Genomic DNA, 17396 nt, shown 5'->3' with positions numbered 1-17396 from the left:
AGGCACAAGGGGAAATACAGCTGAGACCCCGCAGCTTTTTTATGTGTTCATGTCCTCACAGGGCATGGGTGGCTGCTGGTGCCACCTTGTAGCCATGCAGGGTCCAGCCAGGGAGACTTGGTGCTCAGTCCATCCTGGGCCCCCTGGCAAGTACCCAGAGAGATTTGTAGCTGCTGCCTACACCTTCTGCTGTGGGTTTCCCATCTGATCCACCCTGCTGGGCACCTCTGGGGTATCTTGGAGCTGCTGATTAGGCTTGGGGCCCAGGAACAGGCCTTCCCAAGATGGCCAGGTATACAGGATTCAGCTGACTTCTGCTGGGCTCAGGGACCACAGCCTGTGCAGGATTCTTAAGTGCTGAGCTTCTGCTATTGATTTTTCCATTTTGGAAAAAAAAAAAATGAAATAAATAAAAACACAGAGCCCAGGAGTTATCTCCACGAGAAGAAAAAGACTAAGAACTCTCCGGCCAGACAAAGGTGTACTGCGTTAGGAGCAGCGTGGGGGACAGGCCGGCCGCTCCTCCCAGCACCTCCCCAGGTCTTCTGTCTCTCTGGCTTCCTTAGTGACCCTTCCCTGCACATTCAGTGGTCCACTCTGTGTGCCAGAAGCCACCCCAGTGTGGGGACAGCAGTCATCTCCAGGGAGTAAGATCACAGACTATGTGTCCACAAGAGCAAGAGTCACCAATTTCCACAAGGCAGGAAGCATGAGGGCCACACAGTGCGCACAGAAGACCTAGGGTTTGTTTCTAGAATGTCCATTGCCTCTAACTGAACTTCTGTTGGAGATCCCAGGGCCGACATGTGATAATCAGGCTCTGTCTAAAACCCCCAAATATCTTACACACAGTTGGGGTCCAGCAGAGTGCTGGTCATGCCTGAGGGGGCTGCAGCTTATGAGTCACAAACCCACAAGGTCTTAGCACAGAGTCCAGCAAAAGCAGGTATCCCATAAATGCTAATATTCCTTACAGTAAACAAAAGTGCTGCTGAGGTCACTGTGGGTCATCAGAAATGGTTGTTTGTGGTGCTGGAGACGAAACCAGGGGCCTTGGGTCTGCTACACAAATGTTCTACCACTGAGCTACACGCTCCATCCCTGAATGCAGGGGCTTCAAGCAGAAAACTGCAGACATTCACAAGACCTTCCATTTTTCTCAATGGCTCCCTGCCCTGAAGGAAAAGACATGGCGTAAAGGATGGCTCAGCCAGGTAAGGGCGTTTGCCACCAAGCCTGGCAAACTGAGACTGTTCCCCAGAAGCCTTATGGTAGGAAAGAAAAGACTGACTGAATAAATAAAAACAGAAGCTGGAAATGCTGACGCATACCCATGATCCAACAACTGGGAGAAGGAAGGACCCATTTGAGACCCAGCTTCAGCTACATAGTGAGTTCAAGCTCAGCCTCAGCTACATGAGACCCTGTCTAGTCTTACACACAGACACACCTGGACACACACACACACACACACAAGGATATACACAAACTTCTTGCCACACCTGAGGCTGGCTCGTCCATGGAAAATGCTTTGTTCTCCACAAACATGCTCTGGCCCGTCTGCTCTTTCAGGATGGTCTCGTAGCCCACGCCGCGGGTAGGGTACATGTCCCCTGGTAGCTCTGTTCTGGGCTGGGTTTGGTCACCTGGGAGACCTCGGGGATGACATAGAAGAGGACAAAAGTCCAGGCATTGGCAGCGAGGGCAATGGCCAGGGTGGGGTCATCCCAGGTGGGGCTATGGTGCTGCTTATTGCCATAGGTGTACATGACAATCCACACCACCCAGATGGCAATGGAGAGGGACGTGGTAAGCAGCACAAAGACCCCGTGCTTCCGCCAGCGCTTAAAGCGGCCACACAAGGTGGGCCAGGCTCCTAGGAAGGATCCCAGCAGTAGCAGCATTACGTAGATGAGTGCCATGACAAAGTCCATGTTGGCGATGGCACAGGGGGAGGTCATGGTCCAGTCGGCACTGCCACTGCCATTGCCCAGAGGGCCAACCTGGCCACCTCCCCGTACCAGGGTGATGATCAGCCACTCGGTGTTGATGATGACCTCTACAAGGGTGAGAAGCAGGGCCACAGTGAAGATCACCCAGCCCCGGGGCCCATGGTTCTTCCGGGCCAGGAAGTTAAGGGCAAAGACATGGGCTATCAGGCAGGAGAAGCAGATGGCAAACAGGACCCCAAAGAGGAAGCGTCGAGAGGCGCAGGTGGAGAAATCAGGCTTTACCACGCAGGCAAACACGAGGCAGAAGAGGCCCAGGGTGCCCAGCAGGAAGAACACCTGGGTCCCCAGGAGGCTCCGCTTCTTCGTGTCCTGCACAAATGGCAGGCTGGCCACAAGGATGATGGTGAGCACAAATGTTGTGATGACGCCTGCCCCGGCCACCGCCTCCAGGACGATGCCCCAAGCCCCAGAGCGGTCACAAAGGTTGTAGTAGATCGGATCCAGGTCCGGGCTGCAGCCAGGTGGGGCATGGCTCTGGGCCCAGGCCCCGGGAAAGAGCAAAGGCAGTCCTAGACACATCAGCAAGGTGTTGTGGATGGCCATCCTGGCTCCCAGGCCAGGCTTCCGCTGGGTCCCTAGAGACAGGAATAGGCAAAATCAGTTCTCCAAAGTCAGACATCGATGAGGGTGGTATTGCTTCCACCATCCTGAACAAGAGTTGTTCGGAACACATGACGCTTTTTTGTATTTTTAATTTTAAAAAGATTATATTTTGGGGCTGGAAAGATGGGTCAGTGGTTAAGAGCACTGGCTGCTCTTCTAGAGGACCTGAGTTCAATTCCCAGCAAACTACATGGTGGTTCACAACATCTACAATGAGATCTGGTGCCTTCTTCCAGCATGCAGGCATAAATGCAGGCAGAACACTGTGTACATAACAAATAAAATACATCTTTTAGAAAATTATATTTTATGTGTATGGGTGTTTTGCTTACATGTATGCCTGTGCACCTGTGGGTGCCTGGTGCCTGTGGAGGCCAGAAGACTGTATTGGGTTGCCCAGTTAGAATTGAAGTTTGAGATGGTTGTGAGTCACCATGTGGGTGCTGGAGAACTGAACATGGGTTCTTTAGAAGAGTAGCAAATGTTCTTAACCACGAATTCATGAAGGTTTATCAACTGAGCCAACAAATGAGGCTCATCTGTCATTCCTGATCCTTTGTTTGTTTGTTTGTTTGTTTGTTTGTTTGAGACAAGGCTTCTGTATAGCAGTCCTGGAAGTTGCTTTGTAGATCAGGCTGGCCTTGAACTCATAGAGATTCGCCTGCCTCCTGAGTGCTGGGATTAAAGACGTGAGTCACCACACCCAGCTGTCATCCCTATTCCTAACCATGGAAAAGAGGAAATTTCTTTTCTTAACTGCTAGAGAGATGGCTCAGTGGTTAAGAACACTGGGTGAGGACCCAGGTTTGAATCCCAGCATCTACATGACGGCTCACAACAGTCTATGACTCCAGTCCTAGGGTGTAGCACAAATCCTAATTGGCCTTAATAATAAAAACCTGGAGTCAGATATAGGGCAAATGCTGAAAGATCAGAAAGACACAGGAGCAAGCCACAGCCACCACCTCTTACCTTGCCAACTCCTCAGCCTGAAAGAGACCGAGCTCCTGCCTCCTGCCTCCTTATATTCCTCTCTCCAGCAAGCAATATCACTTCCTGTCTCCACCTCCCTAGTGCTGGGATTAAAGGCATGAGATCCCAAGTGTGTGTGCCACCACTGGCTCTGTTCTTCTTTTAGACTGGATCCATCTTGTGTAGGCCAGGGTGGCCTTGAATTCCTGATCTTCCTGCTTCCTCCTCCCAAGTGCTGGGATTAAAGGTGTGTGCCACCACTGCCTGGCTTCTATGGTTATCTAGTGGCTAGCTGCACTCTGACCTCCAGGCAAGCTTTATTTGACAGAACACAAAGTATCACCACACCAGGAGATCTGAGTCTGGTCTCCTCAGGCACTGCACAGACAAGGTGCACAGATATATATATGCAGACAAAACACTCATACACAGCCGGGCGGTGGTGGCGCACGCCTTTAATCCCAGCACTCGGGAGGCAGAGCCAAGCTGATATCTGAGTTCGAGGCCAGCCTGTGCTACCAAGTGAGTTCCAGGAAAGGCGCAAAGCTACACAGAGAAACCCTGTCTCGAAACAGTCTACGACTCCAGCCCTAGGGTGGAGTCATACACATAAAATAAAAATAAACCTTGGCGTGGGGACCACCAATGAACTTTCAATGCCCTCCTTAACCTATCAAAACCTGGGTTTAAATATTCTTTGAGCATAGTACCACTTAGCATTGTCCTTTCTGCCTTGGGACTTCCAGGTAAGACACTGTGCCCCTCAACTAAGTCCTGGAAATGACAAAGTCCAGGCCACTATGAGGACTATTCTTGTTGTCAACTTGGCGACATCTGGAATGAACTAAAACCCAATGGCTGGGCATACCTGTGAGGGATTCTTTCTTAATTAAACCATTTGTGGTGGGAAGACCCACCTTTAATCTGGGCCACACTTTCTGCTGGGAGCCTACATGAAGGACATGGAAGAAGCAGGTTCCCTCTTTGCCTGCTTGCCCTCCCTCTCACTGGCAAGACCAGTCCTTCACTGGCATTAGAGCACACTTCTTCAGGACTCACGCATAAACTGAAGACCAGCTGAGACATCCAGCCTCAAGGACTGAACAACTAATGGATTCTTGGACCATCTGTTGACAGACAGCCATTGTTGGACTAGCTAGACCACAGCCTGTAAGCCTATGTATACACTCATTCTATAAGTTCTATTCTCCAGAGAACCCTGATATAGCCACTCAGCCATGCATTCCTCCGTTCAATGCACGTAACAAGCACCTGCAGCAGGAATAACCTACAGCTCGAAAGAAAATAGTTGAAAATTAGTTTCTCAATTCTTCTAGTTTGCTTTCTGTTGCTTTGGTAAGAGAAAAGGGTTGGCTGGGCAGCAGGCTTTAAAAAGAGCAATGGGAGCCAGGTGGTGGTGCACACCTTTAATCTCAGCATTAGGGAGGCAGAGCCAGGCGGATCTCTCTGAGTTCGAGGACAGCCTGGACAGCCTGGACAGTCTGCGAGATCCAGGAGATGTAAGGAGTATGTCCTTAATTATGTCACTAGCCTGCGACGGTGTGGTGTGCCCTCTGTGCCCTCTCTTTTCCGTATTGCCTCTCCTTCCGTATTCTCTCTCTCTCTCTCCCTCTCTCTCTCTCTCTCCCAATAAAGCACCAGAAAGGTAACCATGGCTCGTGATTCTTCTGCCACCGCAGCATCCAGTAGTCAGCATGGTTGTGGCAGCGAGCCATGAGTGCCGCCGATTAACCAACAGGAGAGGCACCAAAACTACACAGAGAAATCCTGTCTCAAAAAAAAAAAAAAAAAAAAAAAAAGAGGAAAGGGTTTATTTGGCTTACAGGTCACAGTCCATCATCAGGGGAAGCCACGGCAGAAACCTGGAGACAGGAAATAAAGCAGAGCCCATGGGGGAATGCTGCTCACTGGCTTGTTTTCCTTAATTTGTCACAGACCCTTTTCTTACTTACTTACTGTTTGTTTATTTATGAGATAGTCTTGCTATGTAGCCCAGGCTGGCTGGAACTCACCACATAACCCGAGCTAACTCTGACTCAGGCATAGGTTACCAAGACTGGCTTCTGGTTTTTTTTACTTTTAGTGCTAACTTTCCTCTTCAGACTCTAGAGTTCATTATCTAGTTCAGTACTAAAGACAAGGATAACATAAATGGATTCAGGCTGGAGAGATGACTTAGAGGTTAATAGCACTGGCTGCTCTTCTAGAGGATCCAGGTTGGATTCCCAACACCTACATGGTGGCTCACATCCATGTGTAACTCCAGTGCCAGGGAACGTGACACCTTCTTCTGGCCTCTGTCAGCATCCACTATGTAGATGGTGCACACACATTCAGACAAAACATTCACACACAAAATAAAAATAAAGTAAATCTCTTAAAAAGAAAGCAAACATTGAGCCTGTATGATAATGAGTATTCAGAGATGGGTAATGCCTAGCGGGCGCTCACCAACCTAAGACAGAGCACCTGTGTGGCCTGGGCAGGTGTCTCCATGACAGGTAAGGTGACCTGCTGACGTCCCACGCAACCCAAGTCAGAAGCTCATTTTTTAATAAAAGGGGGACCTGTAGGGCCCTGGCCCCCGTTTTGGGTAACTGTTGCCTTGCTTGCAGACCTTGACCTTGATATTCTCCCTATGCTAATACCCTGCAGGGTTCCACCCTCCTGAATGCTTAAGGGAAGTTCCTTGTCTGTGTGTCCTGCATAATGGGCATTAACAGCTTAGATGCAAGATTGTAAAACATCAGCAGCTCAGGGGTTCTCCCATTGTGCTATAAACCTGTATTTAAGACCTCTTCCCTCCTTCAATAAACAGCATTTGGCACTAAATAAAAAAATAAATTAAAAAAAAAAAAAAAAAAAAAACAAGCAAGAGCTGGGCGTGGTGGTGCACACCTTTAATCCCAACACTCCAGAGAAAGAGGCAAGAGGATCCCTGTAGAGGCCAGCCTAGTGTACACAGTGAGCTCCAGGCCAGCACTACACAAAACCTGCCGCACAAAAGCACATAAACACACACACACACACACACACACACACACACACACACACACACACACACACAAGAACCAGGCAAAGAAAACAAGACCCCAAAGGGATTGATCTTTAATGGAAGACTTTAAGACACTGTATGTAGTGAAATGGGGGAAATGGCCTATTTATTGACAGCAGAAAGGGAACAGATCATCATCCACTTGCTCACTGTAGCCGTACCAAATGTTGCAGATTTGTGCCAAAGAAGAAAACCAAAGGTGGCTGCCCAGAACAGTCTCCCTGTGTGAACTGAAGGGTGTCACGGGTTAAGAGAAATTCAAGATCAACTCTTTGAGACTAGGGTGGTGGAACTGTCCCTGACATGTGTAGAAACTTCTAGGTGCCATCCTTAGCCCCGGTCCCCGCCCCACCCCAAAAGAGACATACTTTGTGAGATTTCCATTCAAAGCTTTAATTGACGTAGAAATTGTAGTAGTTTGAATAAGAATAGCCCCTTAGGCACCTGTATTTGAATGCTTGTTCCCTGTTGGTGGAACAGGGAAGGATTAGGAAGCATGGCCTGGTGTGTCACTGGGGGTGGGATTTAAGTTTTCAAAAGACCAGGCCATTCTAAATCAGCTCTCGGGGCCTCTTGAAGATAAGGATGTGAGCTCTCAGCTACTGCTCCAGCACCATGCCTGCCTGCTGCAATGATCCCCATCATGATCTTGGACTCCAGTTCTCTGAAACTGTAAAGAAATCCCCAATAAACTCTTTCTTCTATAAGTAGCTTTGGTCCTAGAAAAACAGAGATCTAACATAGGACGTTCAAACGCTCTAAAAGAAACCATTAACAAAGCCCCAAATTCCCTGACATGTAGATCCTCTGTGTATGGTCACCCTACATGTTCAAGAAACTAGTTGTAGCTGGACAGGCATGGTGGTGCATACCGTTAGTCCTAACACTTGAGGGGAAGAAGTAAGTGGGTTTTTATGAGTTTGAGGACAGCCTCGTCTACATAGTTAGTTTTAGGCCAGCAAAACTACATGGAGAGCAAAGGAGGGGGAAACAAACAACAGAAGCAGGGTGGTAGCACACGCCTCTAATCCCTGCACTTGGGAGGCAGAGGCAGGCAAATCTCTGTGCGTTCAAAGTCAGCCTGGTCCAGGACAGCCAGGACTACACAGAGAAACTCTGTCTTGAAAAACCAAAATAAATAAATAAACAAATTTTACATAGATAAATAAATAAAAGGAGTATCTCTCCTACCTAACCAGGGCGAAGGTCCCTGAAGCCAGCAATCAAACTTTCCTTGGATGACAGCGTCCACTAGTGGCCAGCAAAGGCATGGCACTACGTATGTTACTAAATGCTTTCTCCACCAACGCCCAACTATTTATTTATTATTCGGTTTGAGATAAGGTCTTGATACTCATCCCTGGCTGGTCTCAAAGGTGTGGCAATCCTCCTGCCTCAGCCTTCTAAGTACTGGGAACATAGGCTTGAGCCACCACTCCTGGCTAATTTCTAATATACACACAAAATGCCAAGTCTCATTTGATAGAAAACTTCCATCCATGACCGATAAATGCAAAGTCACTAGATCAGAGGAAAATGACCCACGCTGTGATGGTTAATAGTGACAGTTGACTTGGCACGATCTACGAGTCCAGCCTGGGCATCCCTGTGAGAATTTATCTTCATTAGGTTAATTGAGGTGAAAATGTGGGCAGTGCCATTCCTTGGGCTGGTGTGTCCCAGGAGAAAGCGGAGAGTTAGGAGAAAGCGGAGAGTTAGCCAAGCGGGGACATTCCTAGCTCTCAGCTTCCTGACTGCAGATACAATGTGACCAACCAACTCGAGTTCCTGCTGCCATGACCAAAACAAACAAACCCCTCCTCCTCCTCAAGTATTCTCCTTCTCGGTTATTTTGTCACAACAGGAAAAGTAACCAATACACAAATTTAGATACATTGACATAATAAAGATAATCAATTTCCATGTTTACTTGCCCCATTCCCTTTTTACCTTAAAAAAAGGTATGTGTATGGGTGTTTTGCCTGCACATATGCCTATGCGGTGCCATGGAGGCAAGAAGAGGCAGCAGCCGGCTTCACAGGTGGTTGTGAGCAGTCATGTTGGTGCTGGGAAGTGAATGGGTCCTCTGGAAAAGTAGCTCGTGCTTTTAACCACCAAACCATTACAGTAACCCCTTTCCCCCTTTGCCTTTCTATTTATTCATTCGTTTATTTTGAGTCTCAAGTGATAGCCCAGAATAGCCTCAAATATGTGGCAATCCCTCTGCCTCAACCTCCAGAGTGCTGGAATTACTGTACTTTAAGCCATCCCAGCTTTTGCCCCTTGAAAAAGTTGCAGGGCACAGCATGGTGGCACACACCTGTAATCCCAGCACTTGGGAGAGGGAGGCAGGAGGGTAAAGAGTACAGATTCTTGGCTACACAGTAAGCCAGATATCAGTCTGAGCCACAAGAAATCCTGTCTCAAAAAAAAAAAAAAAAAAAAGGAAGAAAGAAAGGCAGGGAAGGGGACAACGCCGGAGATATGGCTCAGTAGTTAAGAGCACTTTCTACTCTTAGAGAGGACCTGGGATAGGTTTCCACATAGCAGCTCACAATCACCTGTAACTCCAGTTCCTGGGGTCCAACGCCCCCTTCTGGCCTCCACTGCTCTTACATGCACACGGTGTACATACACTCCCACAGGCATGTATATAAAAATAAGTAAGTAAAATAAAAATCCATGTGGAGGTGGGGCGGCTGGAGAGATGGCTCAGAGGTTAAGAGCACTGGTTGCTCTTCCTGAGGACCTGAGTTCAATTCCCAGCAACCACATGGTGGCTCACAACCATCTATAATGAGATCTGGTGCCCTCTTCTGGCAAGTGCATACATAATAAAGAAAGGAGAGAGAGAGAGAGAGAGAGAGAGAGAGAGAGAGAGAGAGAGAGAGAGAGAGAAAGAAAGAAAGAAATAGAATATATATATTTTTTAAAATCCATGTAGCTTAAGCCATCTCAGTTATTTCCTAGCTTTTCCTAGGCTACCATCTACCTTTAAACTCCTAAAACTAACATGCATGCTTAAACAAGTTTATAGTTGTTTTCCTAAATAAGTACCATTGTAAAAAGCTAGTTGTTCTCCATTTCTAATGCAAAAGTTCACTTCCCCTGCACTGAGACTCTGCATATTGGTAAATCAATAAAGTGTCACTGGTATTTACAAGTACTGGGAAGGGAAGAACCATCAGAGTTAATGGGTAAGGAGTCATACCCAGCCACCCGAGAGATAATTCACTGGTAACAATATTATAGGATCCTAAATGTCCAATGTTTCAGCAAACAGACAATAGCTAGAATTTGGGGTACAGTTAGAAATTTAGAATGAAACACTGAGAACAACCAAGAAGCATGTGCCCCGTGGAGGGTTTCTCACTCTACTTTCCTGGGCCAGATCCTAGTTTAAAGCAAGCAATCAGGACAAGGGTACTGCTTGGTGGTACAACGCTTGCCTACTTATGTGAGGACCCTGGGTTCAATCCCCAACACTGGGGTAGGGATATAGAATAGGTAATGATTCTGAGTCTGCCAGTATTTACTACATCTAGGGAGACAAAGCCCGATTGCTTTTAGAGTTCTGGAAAATGCAAAGATGGACAAACAGTCATTCGCCTGATGCTAGCTAAGGTCTAATAAGAGATATGATAGGTATGCAAAAAATGACACAGATGAATATGCTACACATGGGACATAATTTCCCTGTATGAGGTGCTCCAGGAAGACGGAGAGCAAGGGAGCAATAAGAGAGGAAACAAGGGGAGACGACCTGGTCTAAAGCACTTCCCTGGGAATTAGGGGTGTGGCTCAGTGGCCATGCATGAGGCCTTCACTTTGATTCCCCCAACACCTCCAAAAAAGGGGGAGATGGGTCAGTCAGCCAGTGCTTGCTGTGTAAGCATGAAGACCTAAGTTTGGATCCCTACCTCCTACGCAGAGAACACAGCACAGAGGCATGCACCTGTAATCCCAGCTCGGGAGGTGGAGACAGGAGGATTGCTGGGGTTTACTGGCCAGCCAGTCTAGCTGAATTATCTCAACAAATAAGGTGGACCCACGCAGGGACACGTTCAGAGCCAGAGGATGGGAGGAGGACTGGGAAATGCTCTTACAGACACGAGACGGCCACTGTACCCATGAACTCACCGGAGCTATTATTACCCACACAAGGTCAAATCAGCAAGATCGGTCAATATTCCAACAGGCTCGGTGGATTATTAACAAAAAAGGGGAAGAACACGAAGCGGGGAGAGGAATGTACTAGAGGTGCCTACAGGGAATGGGAGGCAGGAGTTGGGGATTCTTGGGGGAACAGGGAGTCCATGTGATCAAGATGTACTGTTTACATGTATGAAATTGTCAAAGAATAATTAAAGATATGTATGTATATTTGTATTTTCAAGACTGGATCATACTATGTAGATCTGGCTGTCCTGAAACTCATTATGTAGACCAGGCTGGCCTCGGCTAATTCACAAAGATCCACCTTCCTCTGCCTCCCAAGTGCTGGAATTAAAGGTGTGTGTGACTATTACATCTGGTTAAAGATATTAAAAAGTAAAATAATGGATAGGCAAGATGGTTCAGTGGTAACGGCGCTTGCCACCTAGCCTGCCAGCCTTCGTTTAATCCTCGGGACCTGGCACTGACTCCTGTAAGTTGTCCTCTGGCCTCTAAGGTGGAGAGCAATCGAGGAAGACTCCTAATGTCAACCTTACCTCCATATGCATTCACACACACACACATACGGACACGGACACGGACACGGACACACCACGGACGGGGACACACACACACGGACACACACGGACACATGGACACACACACGGACACACACATGAACAATCTGAAAAGACTACACAAAGCATTTTACTCAGTATTTAGCAAAAATGCATCAAGAATACTAATAGTAGGGGCCTGGAGAGATGTCTCAGTGGTTAAGAACATTGGCTGCTCTTCCAAAGGACATAGTTTTGATTCCCAGCACCCACATGGCAGCTCACAACTGTAACTCCAGTTCCAGGGGACCTAACACCCTCTTCTGGTCTCCCTTGGTACCAGGCACATACGTGGTGCGCAGATATACATGCATGAAGAAGAACATCCATACACATAAGTTAGTATTTCTTAAAAAGAATGCTAATAGCGGTAAATTAATAAAAAATAAACTGAAGTATGTCCTGGACATTGCCACAAGACACAGACTAAAAGGAGTTGAAAAGGTAAAGGGTCAAGGAAAGAAAAAAAAAAAAGATGACAGACATCTGTATCCCAAGTTCGGTCCCCAAATTTGAGCAAGAGAAAGAAAACAAAGTTCCAGTGAGTGGTGAGCATGTGTACAGGAGGCTGGGGCTGGTTACAAACAGGGGCAAGAGTTGAGGGACTTGTTCAGGGCAGTGAGGAGTCACTGTAGGCTGACCATGATGGGGGCATCTCCAGGTTTGTGCTCTCAGAGATGCGTCTGGCACCAAAGCACAAAGCAATCAATTAATTGAAACCATTTCATCCAGTTTAAGGAGCAAGGCCAAAGGTAGCACCATAATGGCCAGATCTGAGAGATTCTTGCCACCCTCCCACCATACTCCCCTCAGCACCCCCTCCCACCCCCACACACACAGATCTAAGGACAAAGGAGATGTAGGAGGAGAGGGTGCCACAGGTCACATTACAGGTTTACATCTGATAACAGCCAGGTCATCCCAAGACTGAGGATGTAGGTCAGTGTGAGCACATTCCAGTACAAGGTCCTGGCTTCCTTCCCCAGGGAAGAAGAGGAAGAAGGCGGAGTAGAAACACACGCCTCTGCTCGGCTAGTCCCCAGCACCCCCACAGACACCGGGGCCAGGATTAGGGAATGGTTACAATCCTGTACTATTTCCTCTTGCCTTTGCTACAGGATGACCAGTTTCCGCCTTGACCTGATCCTTCAAATCTCACCTCTGTCACTAAATCTCCAGTGTGGAAAATTGGGCTGCCCTGAAATGTACCATTTCCACCCTAAATTTTTTCTGCTTCCACAGAAAACAGAAAAAGGGCAGATGGGGAGATGGAAACATAGTCAGGCGGGAAAATTGGGACAGCTGGGCTGGACTCTCTCTCCTGTGTAAGACAGAGGCCTTTGGGGCAAGCAAGACAGTTGAAGACAGCCTGATGGGGTGCACATCTTTAATCCCAGCACTTGGGAGGCAGAGGCAGCAGATCTCTGAGTTCAAGGCCAGCCTGGTCTATGTAGTGTGTTCTAGGATGGCCAGAGCTACATAGTGAGACCCTGTCTCTAAAAAAGCCCCCAAAACAACAAAAAGATAGTTGAAGAAAGCACATTAGGACACAGACCAGTCTTTCAGTCCAGGAGTACATATTCAGCCAGGTTTATTTTGATTTTTTATGAGTACGAATGTTTTATCTGAATGTCTATATATGCACCACATATGTGTTTGGTGCCCACAGAGGTCAATAAAAGGCATCAGATCCCCTGGAACTGAAGTTACAGATGGTTTTCAACTGCCATGTGGGTGTTGGGAACTGAACCCAGGTCCTCTGCAAGAGCAGCCAGTGCTCTTATCCACCGAGCAGATTCTGTAGCCACCTACTGCTTTTTAAGATGGTGGCTAAAAGGTAGACAGGAGAGGCCAGCTCTGCCTAGGGGCTCTGAAATAGCACTCTGTATATCCAACACCTGCTGTGGGCCGTCACACACCCTGCTTTCAGACTCAACCTCTTGAGGCCTGACCTTTTGAATCATATGACCCACCTCCCCTAAGTCAGTGGTTCTCAACCCAACAATCCTTAATACAGTTCCTCATGTTGTGACCCCCAACCATAGAATTATTTTCATTGCTACTTCATAACTATAATTTTGCTACTGTTTCGAATCATAATGTAAACATCTGTTTTCTGATCTTAGGTGACCTCTATGAAAGGGTCGTTTGACTCCCCTGGGTTGAGAACCACTGCTCTAAGTCTTCAGGGGCTGGCAAGGTACTTGGTATTATTCTCTGTAGTTTCTACTCCTTGAACACAGTAACCGTGTGAAACCCGTCTGTTAAAGGACACAGTACTCATCTTTGCCAGGAATGGGACAGGGCCTCCTGCCCTAGAAGCCTTAACAGCCCACAGCCAAGGCTCCACTTCAGATTATTTTCTGGATAAAAAGGCTTTTAACTTCATCTCCCTGGAATCAGTCATACAATTTTTTTTCAAGATAGGGTTTCTCTGTTTAGCTGTGGCTATCCTGGAACTTGCTTTGTAGGCCAGGATGGCCTCAAACTCACAGCAACCCACCTGCCTCTGCCTATCGAGTGCTGGGATCCAAGTTGTGTGTCACCTTGGCCACAATTTTTTTTTTTTTTTTTTTTTTGGTTTTTTGACACAGGATTTCTCTGTGTAGCTTTGGAGCCTGGCCTAGAACTTACTCTGTAGCCCAGGCTGGCCTCAAACTCACAGAGATCTGCCTGCCTCTGTGTCCGTCTCCCTAGTACTGGGATTAAAAGCATGCATAACCACCACCACCAGGCTCCATACAAATATTTTTATTTACCTCGGAAATCAGCCTTTCTCCAGGGCCAGCTTCCTACCCAGCCCCAACTCTGGTGGAAGGCAGTGCACTGAGTTCCCAAATCCTCTTTCTCCTTTCTGTCTTCAGGTGAAGCAGAGAAGCCTTGGCAAGGCTGGTGGGCTGAGACTCTGCCAGCCCTGACTGGTTTTAAGCACTTAGGAGGCAGTAGACCTCCACCTTCTCACCTTTCCAGAAGAACATCCCCTTGATCTCCCCCATCAACATCCACACTCACACTCACCCACACACACCCCACGGTGGCAAAGAAGGCTGCTTGGTAGGAACAAGGCTACAGAGTTAGACACGAGCCAAAGGCCATGACCACCTACAGCCCCATTCGATGGAGCAACGAAGGGCTCAGCCAGGGACACCTCAAAGCATCCCTCTTCCTCCCTGGCTGCGTCCCCTCAGTAGCTGACCTGGAAAGATTTAGCCAGCCTTCCTCAATCCTCTCATCCACCACTTCCTCCTGTTTTCTCAGTCTCGGGACAAGTCCTATTGTCTCAGCCCTCTGACCAGAAGGCTGGTCAACGAATCCGGTAAGAATGGACCTAGGGAGATGCTAATGTATGGAAGGACTCACAGCCCAGCCCGTTTACTGTCCCCCGCCCCCCCTTTCATAACCAAGAGTGGGTAACTGGACCAAAATAACCTAGCATGCGGAGTCCTAGAAGCCTTCTAAGCAGTCAAGGGTCTGCTTTCCACTTTGGAATGTGCCCTACCCCCACCCCTAACACCACTCCCCTCCCAGCCACATAACAGACAATGTTGGGGGGAGGGGGCTCTCCGGGAGTACAAAGCCACGCTTCTATAAATCCTCATGTCTGTACTTCAGGATCAAGATCATGAAGTCCTAAGTGATTTAGAACTTTGTACGTGTAAAAGTGTGGGCGTGAGGTGGAAGCGGAAAGCGCTCTGGAAAAACCAGGGGCGAGTAAGGGGTGGGATCCAGAGCTTAGGCCTCCACAAGGAGAGGCGCCGCAGGCCTCTGAAATTCCAAACTTCCCGCGGAGAGACCCGGAGCCCTCGCCTCCCGATTCCAACCAGACTACTAGGTCTCCGCTCGCGCGCCCCTGGAAGTCTGAACCGAAAGAGCAAGGAGCCAGGCTCGGTTCCTCCCATTCCCTCGGGTCACAGAAACCTGCCTTCCCCACGCACCGCAGCAAAATGAGGAAAAGGACGCCAACCTACAGTCACCGTCAACCGTGGCCTCCCACAGCGTGAGTAGGTAGAGGGACACCTCTCGGACACTCGGATCGTGGAGTCCTTCCTTGGCCGTCCACCTCCGGACGCAGCACCCGGCTTTCCTGACCCATTAAGTCCCCAGCTGGCTGGGGTTTGGAAACTTTCTGCGAACTTGCGGAGTGGGTGCAATCGTCGCCCGCCCCTCGGGTTCCCACCCCGAGCCTGGCCCTCGCCCTCTCCCAGCCAGCTGGACCCAGATCTTCCGGCCTGCCGATGGCGAGGGCGGAGCGCCGAGGCAGCAGCTCTTACCTGGGACTCGCAGCCAGCCCGCTTCGGCGTCGCGCTGAGAGCCAACTTTGGCCCCAGGCAGAGCGCCGGCAGGCGTAGGAGGGACTCAAAGAAGGGCGCAGGGCCAGAGCCTGCTCCGGTGGGACTAACCAGGCCTGGGCAGAGGTGTAGGGCCTTCCTTCCCGGGACCCCGGACTGAGCTGGGTGCGCTCGATGGCTCGCTCTCCCGCCCTTCTCCCCCGGTGCAGCGCTCCCCTCTCTCGGCCAGGGTGGGCCGGGCTGCATCACCGTGACATCACCTCCATTCCGGGCGCTCCTTCGGCGCCAGCAGCGCTCCAGGTACTAGCAATCCGCATCCCCAGTAACAAAGCGCGCCTGGCCCTGCCCCCTCGGACTCACCTCCAGGCTCGGCCGCTGAGCACTTCCGAGCTGGGAAGGGAGATCCGAGTTTCTGGCCAAGCTGGAGTGTGGGTTGTTGCTGTTTACTGCCACGCCCCCGCACGCGGGCGCGCGCGCACTTGCGCGTACTCACTTTCTGGACTCGCCTTTCTCTCCCGAAAGCGGTTCGGGGTGCAACCCAGCACACTTCTTGGTTTCATCTCCCAGCGATCGCACGCACTCACAGACGCTCAGTGGCCACCTTGGCGAGTTTCCCCGTGACAGACACCCAGCCTTTGTCACTTTCGTCCTGGCTTTCCCATGAGACACATGCCTGGCACAGTTCGCTGCTCCCCGCTGGAGCGAGGCGCACACTCAGACGTAAAGTCCGTCTTTGTCACGCCTTCCGCGCCCCCTCCCCTCTCGAGCTTGCACACGTGGACACAGCACACACTGAGCGCCCCCCTCTTTTCATGCGTGATCCTCCCGGGAGAGCCCAGTCTCCAAGATCATGAGGGATGCCACGGCGTATGCCCCTAACTCTGTGGACTGAGCCCAGAACCCCTGAGAGTTATTGGCCAGCGTCTTCGTCGGCCTGACTACTCCGCGCCGGAGTTTCTCTCATCGCGGGTTCCCCTCCCCGCGTCCCGGTTCCCTGTGGTGACCTGTCCTAATTAGCCTTCTCAGTTTTGTTCCCGAGGTACAGTGTTCAACGCTATCCCTGTGGTCCCTGCGCTCCTGACCACTTTGTTCCTGACTCCGAGTCCGGCCACTCCTGAAGTCAGGGGACCTTTCCACGAATTCGGATTCCCCTGAACCCCACCCCCACTCCCTGCCAGGGTGGATCCACCAGTTACCACCCTTTCTTCTCCAGCCCCAGGAATCCGCTGAAAAGAAACCGCAGAAATAGGGAAGCGAATCCCAGCAGAGGCCTCTCTGGCCCAGTAAACAAGAGATTTTTTTTTTTTTCCGGCCACTTTCCCTGGGGCTTGAGATCCCTCGGGAGTGGGCTGCGCTGTCCTTGGAGCACTGAGTGGGTCTGATTGGGTTGCGCTGTATCCCCGGAAGGGACAAATCGCAAGAGCAAGAGGTTGTTGGGCCTGACAGAGGCCCTGGGGACGCGGGAGAGGGCAGGGCGTCGGGTCTCAGGGTGCGGGTTCTCGTGACGCCGAGTTGCCTGGGGGATCGCCAGGAGCGCGGTCGGAGCCAGCCGGTGGCAGGGCAGGCGGCAGGGCGTGTTTGCTAAACCCTGAGCGCCCTCGAGGGGGAGGGGAGGCAGCTGGTCACAGGCGAGGGGATAGCCAGGTAGAGGAGGGCAGGGAGCTGGTGACCC

General features: G+C 49.9%; 1 protein-coding gene across 1 annotated transcript; it reads right to left on the bottom strand.

The window, feature by feature from the left end:
- Positions 1-1116: 1116 nt before the first annotated feature.
- On the bottom strand, positions 1117-17002 carry LOC119086117 (G-protein coupled receptor family C group 5 member C-like). Its single transcript, XM_037201194.1, is given in 4 exon segments — positions 1117-1175; positions 1461-1616; positions 1619-2587; positions 16218-17002. Coding segments are annotated over 4 exon segments (1251 nt in total). The 5' UTR covers positions 16285-17002.
- Positions 17003-17396: the final 394 nt, after the last annotated feature.

The sequence above is a fragment of the Peromyscus leucopus genome, chromosome 8b (assembly GCF_004664715.2).
Source record: "Peromyscus leucopus breed LL Stock chromosome 8b, UCI_PerLeu_2.1, whole genome shotgun sequence".
In the NCBI taxonomy this organism is placed as follows: Eukaryota; Metazoa; Chordata; class Mammalia; order Rodentia; family Cricetidae; genus Peromyscus; species Peromyscus leucopus.
The sequence above is the reverse complement of the archived record's forward strand: the minus strand, read 5'-3'. Positions and strand labels throughout refer to the sequence as shown.